Here is a 16,168-nt window from a genome sequence, read left to right as displayed (position 1 = left end):
CGGCGTCGGCAGAGCGGCCTCGCCGGTGTGGCATCACAAAGTTACACCCGCAGCTACACATGGAATAAGTCGAAACTGTGAACGATTAAACTTTCTTGACAACGTCGCAGCTCTGATCCTGGATGAGGTGCCCCTGACGGAGGCTCCCAGCACTACGCAGCCACCCAGGCAAGAGCAAAGGCCTGAGGTGACACAGAGGCGGCCCGCACCAGACCGGCAGCCGGACACGGCGGGACGCTCCCACACCTTCAACTACCACGAGTACGGGATCCTGCCAGGCACCCAGTCGACCCCACAGAAGAACATTCCGGACGCAACTCAGCATCCGACCGCGTCCAAGAGGAGAAAGGACTCCACCGCGAAGCAGGTGGGACCAGAGTTTCCGGGGCTGCACTCTTTGGGGTTAATGCTCAAATATTTGCAGTGAACACAAGCTTGTGAAGTTTCAGGCTGACCGTCTCTTCCCAAGATGCATGTTGTACTGTGTCGAACTTATTTCGCACCATACAGGCCACAGGGCCACGAGGGCACACGTGGAGTGATATCCAGCTAAGGCACGCACAATAGCAATAATTTAGTACATTTCAGATTTGCGCCGTTCCTCCAGTGCAAATGGGCTCACCGTCTCACCCGAGTGGGGACCGCGAGCGGGACATCTAAACTTTGATATGGGGAGTGGAAGACAAGGGAGGAAGAACTTAAGTGAGGGGGTAAAGAAAAAGGGGAGGAGGGGCGTTTTCAATCTAGATGATTTAAAAGTGCACAGCTTCAGTGGCTTCCTAACATCGGAAAGAAGAGCGTTACCAGACGGCCGCAGAAGCAGCGCATATGAAAGTGCCACGCGATGTGGTGACCGCCTTTGCTCGATGGCCAGCCAAAAAGCCGCCGCTGCTGCTGTGAGGATGACCAGAGTTCGAGTGATCGTTTGTGCTCGTTGATGAGATCAGCATACACAATCACACAGAGATTCGGAAACCTCTGCAGCTTAGCCACAGCCGGTCACGAGCACGTTGCCTCATCCGTGGAAACTCCACCGCCCTCGCGGCAGCCACCACCTCACTCATAGTTGAGGGGTGTGTAATGACATGTAGGAACCGGCCAGGTGCTTTGTTTTTGTGGGGCTGATGGAAAGGCCCCTGAGTGGCCAGCTCCAGCTTCAGCAGCAGAGCCTCAAAACTCCTTCTTAGAATGAGCAGTTATCACCAAGTCAACAGCATATGTACACAATAGCGTGGGTTATCCAGGAGAGAGCCAACCCTTAATTACACTCGGGCATTGATCAGCATCTCGTCATATCTGTACCAGGCACACATTCCACTAGTCCAGCCATGGAATCCTTCCTGAATTACGTGGTAGAAAATTATGATGCTGTAGAAGCCAGAGGATACGCCTGTTGCACACCAATATATGTTTTTAATGTTTTTACTTGAATACGCTTCATAATCTTAACCCTAACCCTATATTGAGATAAAATCCTACAGTCTTTGGTTCTTTCGGTACGTGACTTTACCGAAATAACCAAAAAGTATGGATTCATGCAGTCACGAAAGCTTCAAATCAAGATTAAAATCCCACAGGATATGCTATAGTCAATGGGGGTAGGGCACTAATGTGCCTTGTTTGATACATGAAGGCTGTTTTTTTATATTTCAATAAGACTCAAATATTAATTACTAACATGAATCTTATCCCAGATTTATGATCAGCTATAATGAAAACAAAGTTATGAGGAAAAATATCAATCCACGGTTTAACTTAATACAGTGATGATAGGGTGTGCAAAGGGCTTTGTAGTGGTGTTAATAAAATCAGTTGGTATAGGAGACCACACCGCTGCCTCAGCATGCATTTAAAAGCCAGAAGTGATTTTCCGCTCACATGCGCATCGAGGCATTGGCGTTCATCACCCGTTCACAGCCTCTGAGCTGTGAATGGGTGAGCAAATTCCACAATGCGACAAGGCGAGTGATGCTACCACATTAAACTACCACCGGTCGACTTCCCCGCAAAAGCGTCGCCTCGCCTTTTTGGTCCCCGGACGTGATTGATGGGGGCCAAGTGACGCGCCAGGGCATTCGACTTCACCCCGACGCGGTTCCTTCCGTCAGGGGATGCAGGGCGGGAAGCGCCCGCGGCAGGGCGCCGTGCGGCTGGCGGGCGAGCGAGGTGGCCTGGCCCGGCACCTCGGCCGCGTCGAGGTGTTCGCGGGCGGTCGCTGGGGCACGGTGTGCGACGACCGCTGGGCCTTGCCAGCGGCGACCGTTGTGTGCCGTCAGCTGGGCTTCCCCGGCGCCCTGCGCGCCTCCAAGCGCGCCGAGTTCGGCGAGGGCGGCACGCTGCCGCTGCTGCTGGACGACGTGAGCTGCGGCGGCGGCGAGCGCTCGCTCGTGGCGTGCCGGCACCGGGGCGTGGGAGTCCACGACTGCGAGCCGGGCGAGGAGGCGGGCGTGGTGTGCGCCACGCACGAGGCCCAGCTCACCGCATGGGCCAACGGCGACGAGGACGACTGAAGCACGGGGGGCGAGGAGCGGCGGGTGGTGCATGCGCACGCGCACGCGGGGAGATCGCTGCGTGGGGTTGATGGCGCCGTTGGGTGAATGTGGGTTGTTAGGCTCGCGTCGAGAATGGTTTCAGACTAAGGGATGTGCCGTTGGAAATGGTGTACAAGCACAGCCATACACATGACTGTCATACGCTGGGTTTGGGCGACTTTGTGAATTAGCTAAGTGTGCATGGATTTGACAATTGACTGCAAAATTCCGTGGATAATTCTTTGTAGGTTAAATGTGAACGCCTGGATACGGACGACAGAGCAGAAGATGACTGTTGATTAATGTGGGTGACTGAGGGAGGGTGAACATCGATGATTGAAAAGATGTCTTGTGACTCGTTATGAGGCTAGTTGTGGATAACTGATTGGATGAGTACGTCTAAAATGACGTGTAGATGAAGAAGCGTTGACCGAGGGATGACTGTGGGATGACCAATAGTTGGATAGCTGTGTGCAGGTAAAAAATTGCGACTATTTCAGGCCATGGAGCCACATTTGGCCTAATGCTCAATAGAATGATCAATAGAATAGAATTGCATTTCAAATTTAAGAGATCGCTTTTTAGATTATCCAAATGTGGATTCATAAAAATATAAGAAGTCCGGTGCCTGGTGGTCCAGGGGTCAAATCACTGAGCCGGCACTGCTGAGATTTTTGTGTTTAAATCTGGGCAGCCACTCTTGATTAATGCAGTTTCTGTGAAGTGTAGCGGGTCGATAGTGTGTCGATAGTGTCGTCCTGTCAATTGGCGATCACCTCAAGTGGGTTGAACTGTTCTGTCGGAGTTCCCAATGGATACTTCACGACACGATACAAATGGCACAATTAGGATGAAAGTGGGAAGAAAAAACAATCAGATTTAAAATTGCAATGTCACTTTATTCAGCTCTCATAATTAAATAATTGTGTTCATTGCAATGCAGAGCAATTATAATTTAGCTTTTTGTAGGGGATGCATGTCTTTAAACCGGTGATTCGCAACGTTCGTTTCGGTGAATTGCAAATATGCAAATCATGAATTTCTTGATTTTGAGCATTTGGGTCTGTTGTGATTATGTGTGTGAAACACCTGCAGGGAAATGTCTATATGGAATCGAAGACAGTATAAGTATATTTCGGGCAGGCAATCTATGCTACCGCCAGGGCCGTCCATAGGGGCGGGTGCAGGGCCTGAGGTAGATCACACCATGTGGGCCCCCCGACGCCTTCAATTTAACGCATAAGTATTACATCTGACACCGTGACATCGAAGCACGGGGGGGGGGCCCAAAGTGTGGGGCCCGGGGCAGTCGTCCTAATTCACTGTGCACCCTACAAACGGCTCTGGCTACCAGTGGTTGCATTATCCTCTCACATGCGTGGGGTTTACACAGGCTTTCGAGACTAATCCCACACTCACACATTTTCAATCGTACTTTTAACGGTAACTATTTTATATTGTAAAATAAGTGGCTAAAGGAATAATGCCCATTTTATTACAGCATTTGAAAATGTCACATTATGTAAAAGTGGATTATTCTGCCCAATGGCAGAAGAGTCAGTTTTGGCTTATATCGTTCTTAAGGGGCAATCACGTCAATATTTGGGTAATTTCAGGGAGTTTGAGTTCATTTTGATGGAGCCTGCACCCAATCGTCCCTGACTCTGCATTTTGTGTTTAGTTTGTTGTCTTTCCCCCACACCTCCGATTAGCACGGTTGGCTACGTACAGTACAAAATAAGTTCAACATGCACACAAACGTAGTCTGCCTAGATGACTGGCCTGCTTGGGACACAGCAGAGCCTCAACCCATGTTGGGATCTCACAGTCGCCAGAGCATGTGACCCATGTCCTCGCAGGTCGTGATCCACCCGGGCGTTGTGGGGGAGTGGAGGAGGCCAGCGACCAGGGACCGCTTGGTTACTCGACTAATAGGCCACAACCCCAGCTCACAAATGGTTTAACGCATACATACCCACACCAGTGAATAATAATCATAAATTAAAGTATCAACAATAATTCATATTAATATGACAAATTGTGTTACCCGTGGCACACCACGACATGGGGAGTAGAGTCAAGGATATGATGTATGGAAAAAGTAAATTGAACGGGAATGGAAATAAAAGAAAGGAAGGGATGCCGGGACGGAAGTCCCCAAGACAGACAAAGAGGGTACAGCTCAAGAGCAGTGGGAAGAGGAGGAGGAGCGCCGGGCACGGAGGGGAGGAGAAGACATGACTATGCCGAGATGTGGGGGATAAGAGGGCGACGATGAGAGGGGATGGAAGACAAGGAGAGAGAAGGAGCAGCAGGAGTGAGCTGCACACAAAGCAGCGACTGTTTTCACAGTGGGCGGGGAGAGGGGAGGGATTAAGAGTTGAGGGTGGCCACACACAAGTCACGTGATTTACTGGAGGCTTGAGCTGATTTATATGCATAGATTTGAAGGTAATAAAGTCAATATTTCCGTCTGCTGGTAATCGAGTCCATTCCCTTGTCATATTACAACAGTATAAACAAGCTGTGTGTGGACTAAACTTGGTTTTCATGGGAATTCTTGAGTTTTGATAAGAAAACCGATCAACTGGAGCACCACGAGTTAACCAGGTTTTTAGACATTTTTCTAATTAGATTATATATCTAATCTCATCTGACCACTATCTCTGTTCTCCTAGACCAGGGTGGGCAACCAAAATAACAAGAGGCATTTTTTTACCAATTCGGTACAATACTCAACACTTCAAGATCCACAATGAATGTGAATACACACACACATACACAACAACCGCCATTCGCCACTAAGTGGCGTTGACGTCACCACGACGCTTGTGCCAGGCTATGTGCACCTTAAGGCCACGTGAGGTGTCGAACGCCTGCTGGCAGGAGGTCACGGGGCAGACCCAGGTGCCACGAGTCGACTGACAGAGATGACCGAGATGACTGGCTGATGCACCACCTGTGCCCCCTACTGTGCCAACTTGCTGTGCTTTAGCTACCCGGCGCTCCGCTCATTGTTGTGAGCGTCGCTCCTCCACCCTCCGTTGTTGGAGGGTGACTGCCTCCAACTGCGCAGCAGCGTCCTTCACGAGTCTCCTCCACAGAGGCTGATCTTGACACCACTGATACCAGTCATCGGCAAGTCCACTCAGCTCCACATCCTCCTGTACCACGTCACTCCATCTCTTATCTAGCCCATGCCGTGCCCATTTAGCCCCCTCTATCCAGCCGAACAAAAGCTGTTTAGGCATTCAGAGATTGGGCATGCTGACTACATGACCCAGCCAACGCAGCCTTGCCTGCCGGAGGACCTCACCTTATGGGACTTTGCCCAGATCTTTCAAGGATTTGTGAGCTCCTCACACAATCCAGCCTGGCTAAACCCAGGATGGATCATAGGCAGGCCAGCCTAAATGTTTTCAATCTGCGAAGATGCTCCATTAGGGGGGTCCACGTTTCGCAAGCGTAGAGAAGGGATGGAATGACCGTGGCCGAGAAGACTTGAAGCTTCGTGCGGAGCGACAGACCAGGTAGCTTCCGCACAGCGTTACGCAACCGATGAAAAGAAAATGCCACTCGACTGATTCTGAGTGAGACCTCTGCTGTCAAACCAGAGCTGGTCATGAGCACACTGCCCAGGTATGAGAAACTCTCCACTCTCTCCACAACTGCCCCATCACCGATTGGGAGTTGTGGGGGTGGGCTGCCCGATGGTACAAAATACCCAGGCAGGTGCTTAGTATTCTCAGGTTTTTTCGGTAAAGTCACGTAGGTAAAACATTAAAAGTAATGAAAGTAAAATAAAACAAAACAAAAATAAAAATAATAATTAGTTTTGGTGGAGCTGATGGTAAGGTCCCACCTCTTAGTGGCACACTCCAGTTTCAGCAACAGCGCCTCCAACTCCTCCTCCGAGTGAGCGGCAATTACCAGATCATCGGCATACATAACATGGTTGACCAATAGGGAGCCATCCCTTGACCGCACCCGGGCATTGATCAGCCTTCCATTGTATCTGTACCATCAAAGGCTTCACAGACTACGTGGTCGAAAAAGATGTTAAATAATGTGGGAGCCAGAGGACATCCATATCGCACCCCAAGGTGAATAGGGAATGACTCTGACTCCCGGCAAAGTAGTTTTACCCGGGCCCGATCACCATCATGAAGGTCTTTAATGATCGTGAGCAGAGGGTCAGGGACTCCAAAAGCATGAAGAACAACCCAGAGCCCAGGCCTACTGATGGTATCATATGCCTTTACCAGGTCAATAAAGCAGAGATGTAGGTCTTGTTGGAATTCCCTACACCTCTGCTATAGCAAACGGACAGAAAATATGGCATCTGTACAGGACCGCCCTTTCCTGAAACCACATTGAGGCTCCGCAAGCCTCTCCTCAGCGTGTCTGGCAAGGCGATGTTGAATAATCATTGCGAGGACCTTTCCCGGCACACTGAGGAGTGAGATGCCCCTGTATTTGTAACAGTCTGTGCTGTCCCCCTTCTTAAAGAGGGGGACCACAAGGGCATCCTTCCAATCCTGTGGAACCCGTCCAGTGGTCCAGACTGTTGTTATGATGTCATGTAGGGCAGTCTGTGCATAAACGCCACACTCCCTCAGCATTTCGCTTGGGAGATCATCTCTGACTGGTGCCTTTCCTGGTCTCAGACTCTGGATCGCCTTTAGCTGAGTCGACTTAGGTGAGGCCAGGACCGGTTCAGATAATCGTCACTGGTGTTGGCCGTGGGTGGAAATCGAACTCGGGTCGCCAGATTCAAAGCACGGGGCACTAACCGCTACACTACCGCTCCCCATCACATACACACACATTACGTTAGGAAGCAGTTGTTGAGGCTGCTGCCCCCCGATTCCTCTCCCCCTCCCTCCTCCTCTTCTCTCCCCACTGCTGCCGCGTCCCCTCTGTGAAACATCGCTCTTTGCTGGCTCTCGGCCACCTGGGGTCATTCACCCACACTCCTCGCGTGCATTCTCCCCCAAATGCTCGGATGAGACTCCTAGTTCACGCGGGCCCGTGCACGCCGCTGCCCACCCTCGGGTGCGTGCAGCCACCCGCGCCGATTGGTCCTCCACGTGCACGCGCTAAAAATAGCGGCGTGAGGGTGCGCGGCCGCGGCGCAGCACGAGCCCACTGGCCGTACAACCAATCACAATCACCACCCCCACCACCATAACTGCAACAATCGCGGTGTGAAGAGGCACGTGGGTGCCCGCGCACCTCGCGGTGCAGCTCTACACACGCGGCGATCACCGCCAGCAGCGCCACGTAATTGAATTTCGTAATATTGTTTTATTGGCCGTCGCAGCCGTTCGGGAGCGATTAATTAATTCGCGCTTCTTGCTGGCAGGGCTTCAACACGTTTCATCAACACTGCGAGGCCACTGATTACCTCACCGCTCCGGGTCGGAACTCATTAATGAAGCTGCAGCCGCGGAATACACGCTCGTCGATGTGTCTCTGCGCGACACCCGCGCGGCGTGTGCTGTTAACGCTGCGCTGCCGCCCCCGCACATCCCCTGCAATAGCGACTCGGCGACCAGAGGGCCTGCTCGTTAATTCCCATGGCAACAGCACGCTACGGATGATAAGGCAATGCGTGTTAAGCCCCGAGTGACCACGCATGGGCGAGCGCAAACACGTGGTTAAAAACGCCCTCGCGCACAAACAACGGCCCCGACGCGTGGTTGTTTTATCACTGAATACGCACGCGCTCTTTACGTACGCCCGTACACACACCACGTTACCACTCTCTCCACCCTTCGCAGAAAACACACGAAACGGTTTATTGATTACTAATGGTTTTATTCCCCGTGTGACTGAGATTACCCTCTACGTGGCTCGGAGCTGAAATCGGCGAGGAAATCACTCTGTCTCTTGGCAATCTGAACCCAGTTTACCCAGTCTGTTTGGACTTACTCTCCCTCGACTGTTTAAACTAAATCCCAACTCCCTCTCTCTCACGTACTTACGGTTCCGGCTGCGTGGAGAGCCGGGGGGAAGGCGAGGATGCACGGAGCTCTCGCTGGGAGCGGGGCCTGGCTGCGCTGATGATCGTCTCACGGACGGTCTAGTGGCCGGCAAGCTTCCTGTCCAGAGGCGGACTTGAGCAGAAAGAGACCTTCTTGCCATTTCTACGGCCCATTTATTGTTACCTACTTCAAAGATAACTCGGCGCTGACCTGCTGGCCAATCAGGTCGCTGGGATTCCCTGCCTCGGGCCATTGCTTTGGCGCTATGCACGCGTCCCGGGTTGCTGCCGAACGCCCGACCAATCAGAGGGACGTCCCCGCTTTCCCGCCGTTCGTGGCTCCGCCCCCTATCTGCCTGCCGACCCGTGTGTGTGGTGTGCGTCTTAACCGCGGTGGCTGGGCAGCCCCACCGTGACCATGTAATTTCAACCCAAGTCACGGTACCGCGTGTGCGAGTTAGCAAAGGAGGAGATCGCCCAATGCCCTGGCTGCAGGAAACCTTGAAGATTATCCCCATGAGAGGGCTTCTGGGTGAAAACCTGTCGGCCAGGTGACCTCCCATCGGGGCTCTATGTGGGGGGGGGGGGGGGGTGTATGAGTGTGTGTTTATGTGGGGGGTGGTGAGGGGGAAGCAGCGTCAGCCCCGTCGCTTGGTGGTGGTGAGATCGTAGGTGGGGTGCCCGCAGAGCGGCTTCACGGCTGCGGCATCACACAGTTCGTAATGAGCCGCCGAAGCAGCTCCTGAGCCGCAAGGTTGCCGACACCCCTGTTCTAGGACAATGTTCCACGAGGTCGGGCCCTAGACTGAATCTCGTCAGCTCGTACCGCGCGCCGCACAGCATTCTCTCGATCCCGGAAGAGGGAGAACGACTTCTCGAGGAGCAACCTCGGACGAGTGTGTGGAGGACGGGGAAGGCAGCAGCCAGGCAGTGAGCCAGCTTTCAATCCCTCCCCAAGCTCTGCGGTCCTCTTATACAGCAAGGCCCCCGCTTCATGCGGAGGTTTGCGTTCCCCGAAAATTGCCGCGTTCAGCGGCTAGGTAATTTTCCCGTAAGGAATAACAGCTAAAGGTGCGGGTGCCATTCCAACCTTTAATTTTAAGGTCGCTTTTTTTTGACGTCCACTGTTTTCCATGTTTCTTTTTAAATGTGTTGCGTTTTTTTGCATTTCTAGAAGTATGCTATGTTTTTTTAATATAAAGTATGTGTAAGAGAGAGATATGGCAAGTAAAACAGATAAGGGAGCGAGATGACGCTACGCACACAAAGATGCTGCCGGACCAAGGACAGAGGAAGAGATGCCGTATATCACAGTGCGCATCAGTGCCACAGTACTATAGTACTCAGCTCCCAGAAACACCGAACATGTGGTAGACTCGCGTTATAGCGGCATGGTGCGCATTAAGTGAAAAAGTTCCATAAAAAACCCGCATTGAACCGAAAATGCGTCGTGTGAGAGCGCGGTAAACAGGGATTTACTGAACTGGAAAGATCATGCCCCTCCCACCTGGCCCCAATGGTACAATACACTCCTCGAACATGCGGGAACGGAAAAAGTATGCCACAAAGTGAAGAGACAGGAGAAGGAGTTTGCTACTAGGTGGCCCCCCTTCATTCAGTACCTGCAGTGAAATACCGTGGCGGGGGGTACCGAAAGGGGGGGAAGGAACCTCTCCAGGACGGATAGAGACGGAGCCCGGACGAGCGGAGGGAAGGGTATAAAATAAGCAAAAAGTAAAAACAAATCCACATGTAGTTTTTTATTTAATTTCAGGGTGGTTAGGTTACCCCCATCCACCCTCCACAGCCCCCCTTTCCCAGCCCCCCTCCCCATGTCAGAGGTACACCTCCTTCCCCACTTATAACGCCCCATGGAAGACATCTGCAGATCTTGTTGGGGCCGCTGGCCCCCGCGGTCCCTCCTTGCTGCTCACCGACGGCAAGGGTTCCATCGTTTGCCGACCCCTCGCTGGTCTGCGACCAGCTGCTGCTGTCGCTGGGCTCATTGCCCGACGGCTCCCTTCCCTGGTCCGCCCCTCCGCGAGCTCGCGTGAGAGGCATAGCTCGTCGCCCGCTCCCGTTCACCTATAAACGCTGCGTTGTCTCTCCGCCAAGCACATTCTCTGAACGAAGTCAGGGTCGGAGGGCGAACGACGCTGTCCTCACACCGCGTGAGTCCCTGCGGTGATAGACGGAGCGGGTACCTGCGGACGCACCGACTCCCCCCCACGTTACAAGCGCACACACCTGCACACAGCACCACACGCTTTCACTCACTCGTAAGACCACTCGAGGCTGCGCTGGGTTATTAATGATTTATTCTCGGCGACTGCGCTTTACTGTTGGGTCAGTATCGATCGGCGTGGCAGGCCTACGTTATCGTCCCTGGGTCTGTACCCGATCTATCGGAGGGATATGTTCTAGGCGGCTCTGGACTCTCTAGTCTCTTTCCCAATACCCCCTTTACACTTACTCACGATTAGGTGCCCACGGCGTTCCGCTGATCCCGTCTTCACTGCATACCTCGATGTGTCTCACGGACGTCCGAGTCGCTGGGCTGGAGAGCGTCTCGTAGCCTGCCTCTGGAGCAAGAGAACCTCCACCTCGCTACATCCGCTTTTTATCCTATCTCCCCATCCCCAGGGCCCCGCCTCCCCAGCCCTCCTCGCTCCCGCGGCCCTTATGCGCGGCGCGCATTCTAAATTAGTCCCATTCTCATGCTCCTCCATAACAATGCTTATGCGCTTATTCTAATTATGCTCCTCCATAACAATGGTTATGCGCGGCGCTTATTCTAATCATGCTCCTCCATAACAAGTCCTATTCTTATGGGTGGTCGGCCTGACCGTGCCGGTGCACGGCGCCTTTGTCATGCCAATTAGCCGTCTCGCTCCTCCTCTGCCTGCCCCGTCGATACGTGCGTGCGTGGGGTGCGTTTCAACCGCGGTGGCTGAGTGGCCCCTCGCCGCGACCATGCAATCTTAATGCCGGTCACAGCGCCGCGGTGCGAATCAGCATCGGGGGAGGTCGTCCAATTCCCTGGCCGCAGGAAACCGTGAAGATTATCCCGGTAAGGGCTTCTCGGGTGAAAACCGGTCAGCCAGGTGACCTCCCCTCAGAGCTCTATAGGGGGGGGAAATGCGTGCGGGTGTGTTTATGTGAGGTGAGGTGAGGGGGAAGCGGGGTTGGCTCCGTCGCTTGGTGGTGGCGAGGTTGTAGATGGGGCGCCCGCCGAGCGGCTTCGTGGCGGCGGCATCACATAGCCCCCCGAGGTGCCGGTCCCCGTCTCGGGTTGACTGGAGCACCTTGCTTGGGCCGCGCCCACGAGGAAACGCTGCGGGGTCCGGGGGATCCGTCCGGACCTCGTGGCTGGTCTCGGGGTGGGTGGCTCCGTCCTCTGTAGCTCCTGCAGCGGCCTCCTCCTCCACTCCAGCGGCTCTCCCCGTCCTCCGGCACCTGTGGGCTGGGGCACAAACTCAGCAGCGGAAGGGTTTAGGGGCCGTCGTCCGCGCCGTCTCCTGACTAGATCGGGGCGTCTCGGGGTCGGGGGCCCGGTGGGGCCCATGTAGTGTGCGAGGCCCCCAAACACAGGGGGTGCGGGTACCCCGGGATTTCGGGGCCTTCGGGGGACGGGGTTCTCTCTCGCCGGGGCCGCTTTCCATGGTTTTAAGCGGCGGACGTCGACCACCGTCTCTCGACCCCTCTCCCCGCCATAGATTAGTACCGTCCAGGGGGAGATCTGCCGCACCACGGTCCAGGGTCCTTGCCAGTAGGTCGTCAGTTTCCCCACCTGCCCGGCCCCGACGCGAGGGGTGTGTAGCCATACCTTAGTGCCGGTCAGGTATAAGGGGGGTTCCATGCGGGGTCGGGCGCCCTGTTCTTGCCGCCGATGCGCGTCTTCCCCTTGCGGGTATGCTCGGCCTCGGGCTTCTTGCAGGGTCTCCATCAGGTGTTCCACCGGGTGGCTTCCCTCCTCCGGCTGGGGGGAAGGAACGCCGAACAGCAGGTCTGCGGGTAAACGAGACTCACGGCCGAACATCATTAAAAACGGGGTTTGTCCCGTCGATGTGTGTACGGTGGTGGCGTAGGCGAAAAGGGCGTAGGGGAGGTGTTCGTCCCAATCCCGTTGATTTGCGGCCGCCATAGGTTTGAGTTTCCCCGCTAAGGTCTGATTCATGCGCTCCACCATACCGTTCGCTTGGGGGTGGTACGCTGTGGTTCAGTCCTTCTGGATTCCGAACTCTCGGCACAGTGCCTGGAACAGCTCGGCCTCGAACTCGCTACCCTGGTCGGTGAGGACTCGTTCTGGGATCCCATGCTTAAGTACGTAATGCTCCACGAATGCCCGGGCCACCACCAGGGCCGTTTTGAGCTTGAGATGAGCCGCTCACAGTCGCTGGAACACCTCTCGTAACCTGGACCAATGCTCAGACAAAGATCTACTGAACACTATCACACCATCCAGGTAAATCAAGCACTGTTCCCATTGCAAGACCCGCATCACCAACTCCATCAGCCGCTGGAACATCGCAGGCGCGTTGGTGAGTCCTAACGGGAGTACTCGAAACTCGAATAGTCCCATGGGGGTGGTGAAGGCGGTTTTCGGCTGATCCTCGGCCGCCATCTCCACCTGCCAGTACCTGGACACGAGATCAAGGGTGGAAAAATACCGCGCTCCGGCGAAGCTGTCAAAGGTGTCGTCGATGCGGGGTATGGGGAAGGCGTCGCCGAGGGTGACCGCGTTCAGTTTGCGGTAATCGACACAAAACCGGGTTGACCCATCCTTTTTCGTTACTAGTACCACTGGGGCTGACCAGGGGTCGCCGAGGGCTGGATTATGTTATCACGGAGCATGTCCCTGACCGCCTCCTTGATCTGGGCCCGTTCGGGTGCGCCCACTCGGTACGCGGGGAGTTTGATGGGTCGGGCTGCGGCGGTGTCAATTTGGTGCTTAACAAGGTTTGTCCGACCCACGTCCGAGTCGTGCTCGCTGAACACGTCGGCATACTCCCGCAGTAACTCGCGCAGCTGATCGGCTTCCCCCTTAGGTAAATCTGCCCAAGGTACATGTAACGCTTCGGGCAGGGGAACGACCTCGGCTCGGGGAGTCGAGCCGACCCGCCAGGCCAGGTCCTGGTCGCCCTCGGAGCGATTGGGGTCGTCAGCCCAGAGTGCAAATACCGAGTCGTCAGAGTGGCGTGCGTGCAGGGGGTGTACGGTGGCTATCGGGGTGTGCCGTCGCAGTATCACCGGGGTACTGTGAGGGTTAAACATCCGCATAAACAATCGGCCCCCATCTGCGTTTACCAACGTGGCTGAACCCACCACCCCATACCGTTTCGCCAACTCCGGGTGGGGGGTTAGCATTACCTCACCCGATGGTTGGTGCGCGGGGTTGGTGGATAGCGTTGTCACCGGTACCAGCATCTCGGCGAGCGGTCCGATGGTGACAGTCGTCACCAGGGTAGCGGCCACGGGTGCGAAGAGGGGTCGACTCAGCTCTCGTCCCAGGAAGGATATCCGCTCCCCGCTGCTCTCCATGGTGGCGCACCGCTGGCGGGGCTGCACGTTTAGCCCCAGCTTTTCTAGGAGGTCGGTACCTGCAATACACTCGTGGCACAGCACACTCGACACGTAGAACTCCTGGGTGCACACCTGGCTGCCTATGCGGACCTCTAGGGTGGCCCTCCCCAGTAGCCCCATCCCGGCTCCGCTCGCCGTGTGCAGTGCGCGGTCCGGGGCCTGCGGTCGGCTCACATCGACCCCGATCATGCTGCAGTGCACCGCACTCAAGAGTGAGGCTACCGCCCCCGTGTCCAGTAGGATCTGGGTACGCCGTCCATTGACCTGCCCCTCCACCAGCGATGTAGCCCCCGTAATTCCCGCCACCAGTTCCCGCAGCCAGTCGCCGGGAGTCGCCGCGCTCTTGGGTGTCGCCACTGGAATCTGTATGGAGATCACTCGCTCGCTATTATCATTACCGCCTGTTTGGTTCGGGGCTACGTAGATTTCACTCCCCGGTGGTCCCCTCTCTAGGGAGGCCTTAGTGTTTGACCTTAGCTCTTGTCTAGCTCGGGCGATCTGAGGACAGTCCCTCATTCGGTGCCCTCGTTGGTCACATATATGGCATGCAGGGGGAAGGGTGGCGGCTCTGTAGTGGGCTCTCTCCCCACTCCCTCCTCCCCCAGTTCGCCGCTGCTCATACTCTGCTTCTAGCCGGGCTATCTTTCCAGTTAGCCCCCCCACCTCGGACTGGACGGTCTCAAAGGCGGACTGCAGCTTGGTCATACTTCGGCTCGTTTTGTCGTCTACTTGGGTTACCCTCTCACCTACTTGGGTTACCCTCTCACCTACTTGGGTTACCCTTTCACCTACTTGGGTTACCTTATCGTCCATTTGGTTTACCCGGCCGGCAATATCTCCCATGCCGGTCTGTAACCCGGCTACCCACCCCGGGGTTGTCTCGCGGGGTCTCTGGGGCTCTCTTGCCCGTCTCGTTATTGGGCTGGCGGGCTCCTCCTCGTCCTCCTCCTCCTCGTCTGGGATCAGGCTCGCCACGGTGCACTCCTGTCCCGACCCCCGGAGCTGCGCGCGTTCGCTGGAGAGCTCCTCACACTCAAGTGCGCGCTCGACCAGGTTATCGAAGGGTAGGCCTGCACTACCCCTTTTGGGCTGCCACCACGCGGTGCGAGCTAGGTACCTGAGCAGCTTGTCTGCAGCTAGCGCGTCAATGACCTCCTTCGCGAACTCTGGACGGGCGATCCGGGTTAGTGATCGCACGTCCTCGGCGTAGTCTCAGAAGTCCTCGCCGGGTTGGCGTCGGCGCGCCTCTAAGGCCGTCTTTGCCCGTATCGCGTTGCGCGTGCCGAAACGCAGGTCTAATCTACGCATTAGTTCCTCTAGTTGGGTTTGCGCGCTTTCGGGTAGTGCCTCTACAAAGTCGGCTGCCCGCCCATCCAAGTTCAACATAAATTGTCGTAACGCCTGCGCGTCCGACCAGCCATTAAGCTCTTTAGCCCCTATGATATTGCGGGAAAACGCTTTCCATGTAGGGGTCCCTTAGCCGGTGAACACATGCCTTACCTTTGTGTGGAGTAGCGCGCCACGTTCCCGTGAAGATGTGAGGGGTCGTACGACTTCTGACACCATGTTGTTGGGGCCGCTGGCCCCCGCGGTCCCTCCTTGCTGCTCGCCGACGGCAGGGGTTCCATCGTTTGACGACCCCTCGCTGGTCTGCGACCAGCTGCTGCTGTCGCTGGGCTCATCGCCCGACGGCTCCCTTCCCTGGTCCGCCCCTCCGCGAGCTCGCGTGAGAGGCATAGCTCGTCGCCCGCTCCCGTTCACCTGTAAACGCTGCGTTGTCTCTCCGCCAAGCACATGCTCTGAACGGGGTCAGGGGTCGGAGGGCGAACGACGCTGTCCTCACACCGCGTGAGTCCCTGTGGCGATAGACGGAGCGGGTACCTGCGGACGCACCGACTCCCCCCCACGCTATGAGCGCACACACCAGCACACAGCACCACGCGCTTTCCCTCACTCGTAAGACCACTCGAGGCTGCGCTGGGTTATTAATGGTTTATTCTCGGCGACTGCGCTTTACTGTTGGGTCAGTATCGATCGGCGTGGCAGGCCTACGTTATCGTCCCTGGGT

General features: G+C 55.4%; 1 protein-coding gene across 1 annotated transcript in view; it reads left to right on the top strand.

Annotated features, from left to right (window-relative positions):
• The window catches only part of LOC144937260 (HHIP-like protein 1), a 34,723-nt gene extending 31,138 nt beyond the window's left edge, over nt 1–3,585 (top strand). The window contains exons 11-12 of the mRNA XM_078864662.1: nt 111–367; nt 2,109–3,585. Of these exons, the coding sequence (XP_078720788.1) occupies nt 111–367; nt 2,109–2,510 (659 nt within the window). The 3' untranslated portion in view covers nt 2,511–3,585. The remainder of the gene's footprint in view (nt 1–110; nt 368–2,108) is intronic.
• Nucleotides 3,586–16,168: the final 12,583 nt, after the last annotated feature.

Source organism: Lampetra fluviatilis, chromosome 18, assembly GCF_964198595.1.
Source record: "Lampetra fluviatilis chromosome 18, kcLamFluv1.1, whole genome shotgun sequence".
NCBI lineage: Eukaryota > Metazoa > Chordata > Hyperoartia > Petromyzontiformes > Petromyzontidae > Lampetra > Lampetra fluviatilis.
Note: the sequence above shows the minus strand (reverse complement) of the source record. Positions and strands in the feature narration are given on the sequence as shown.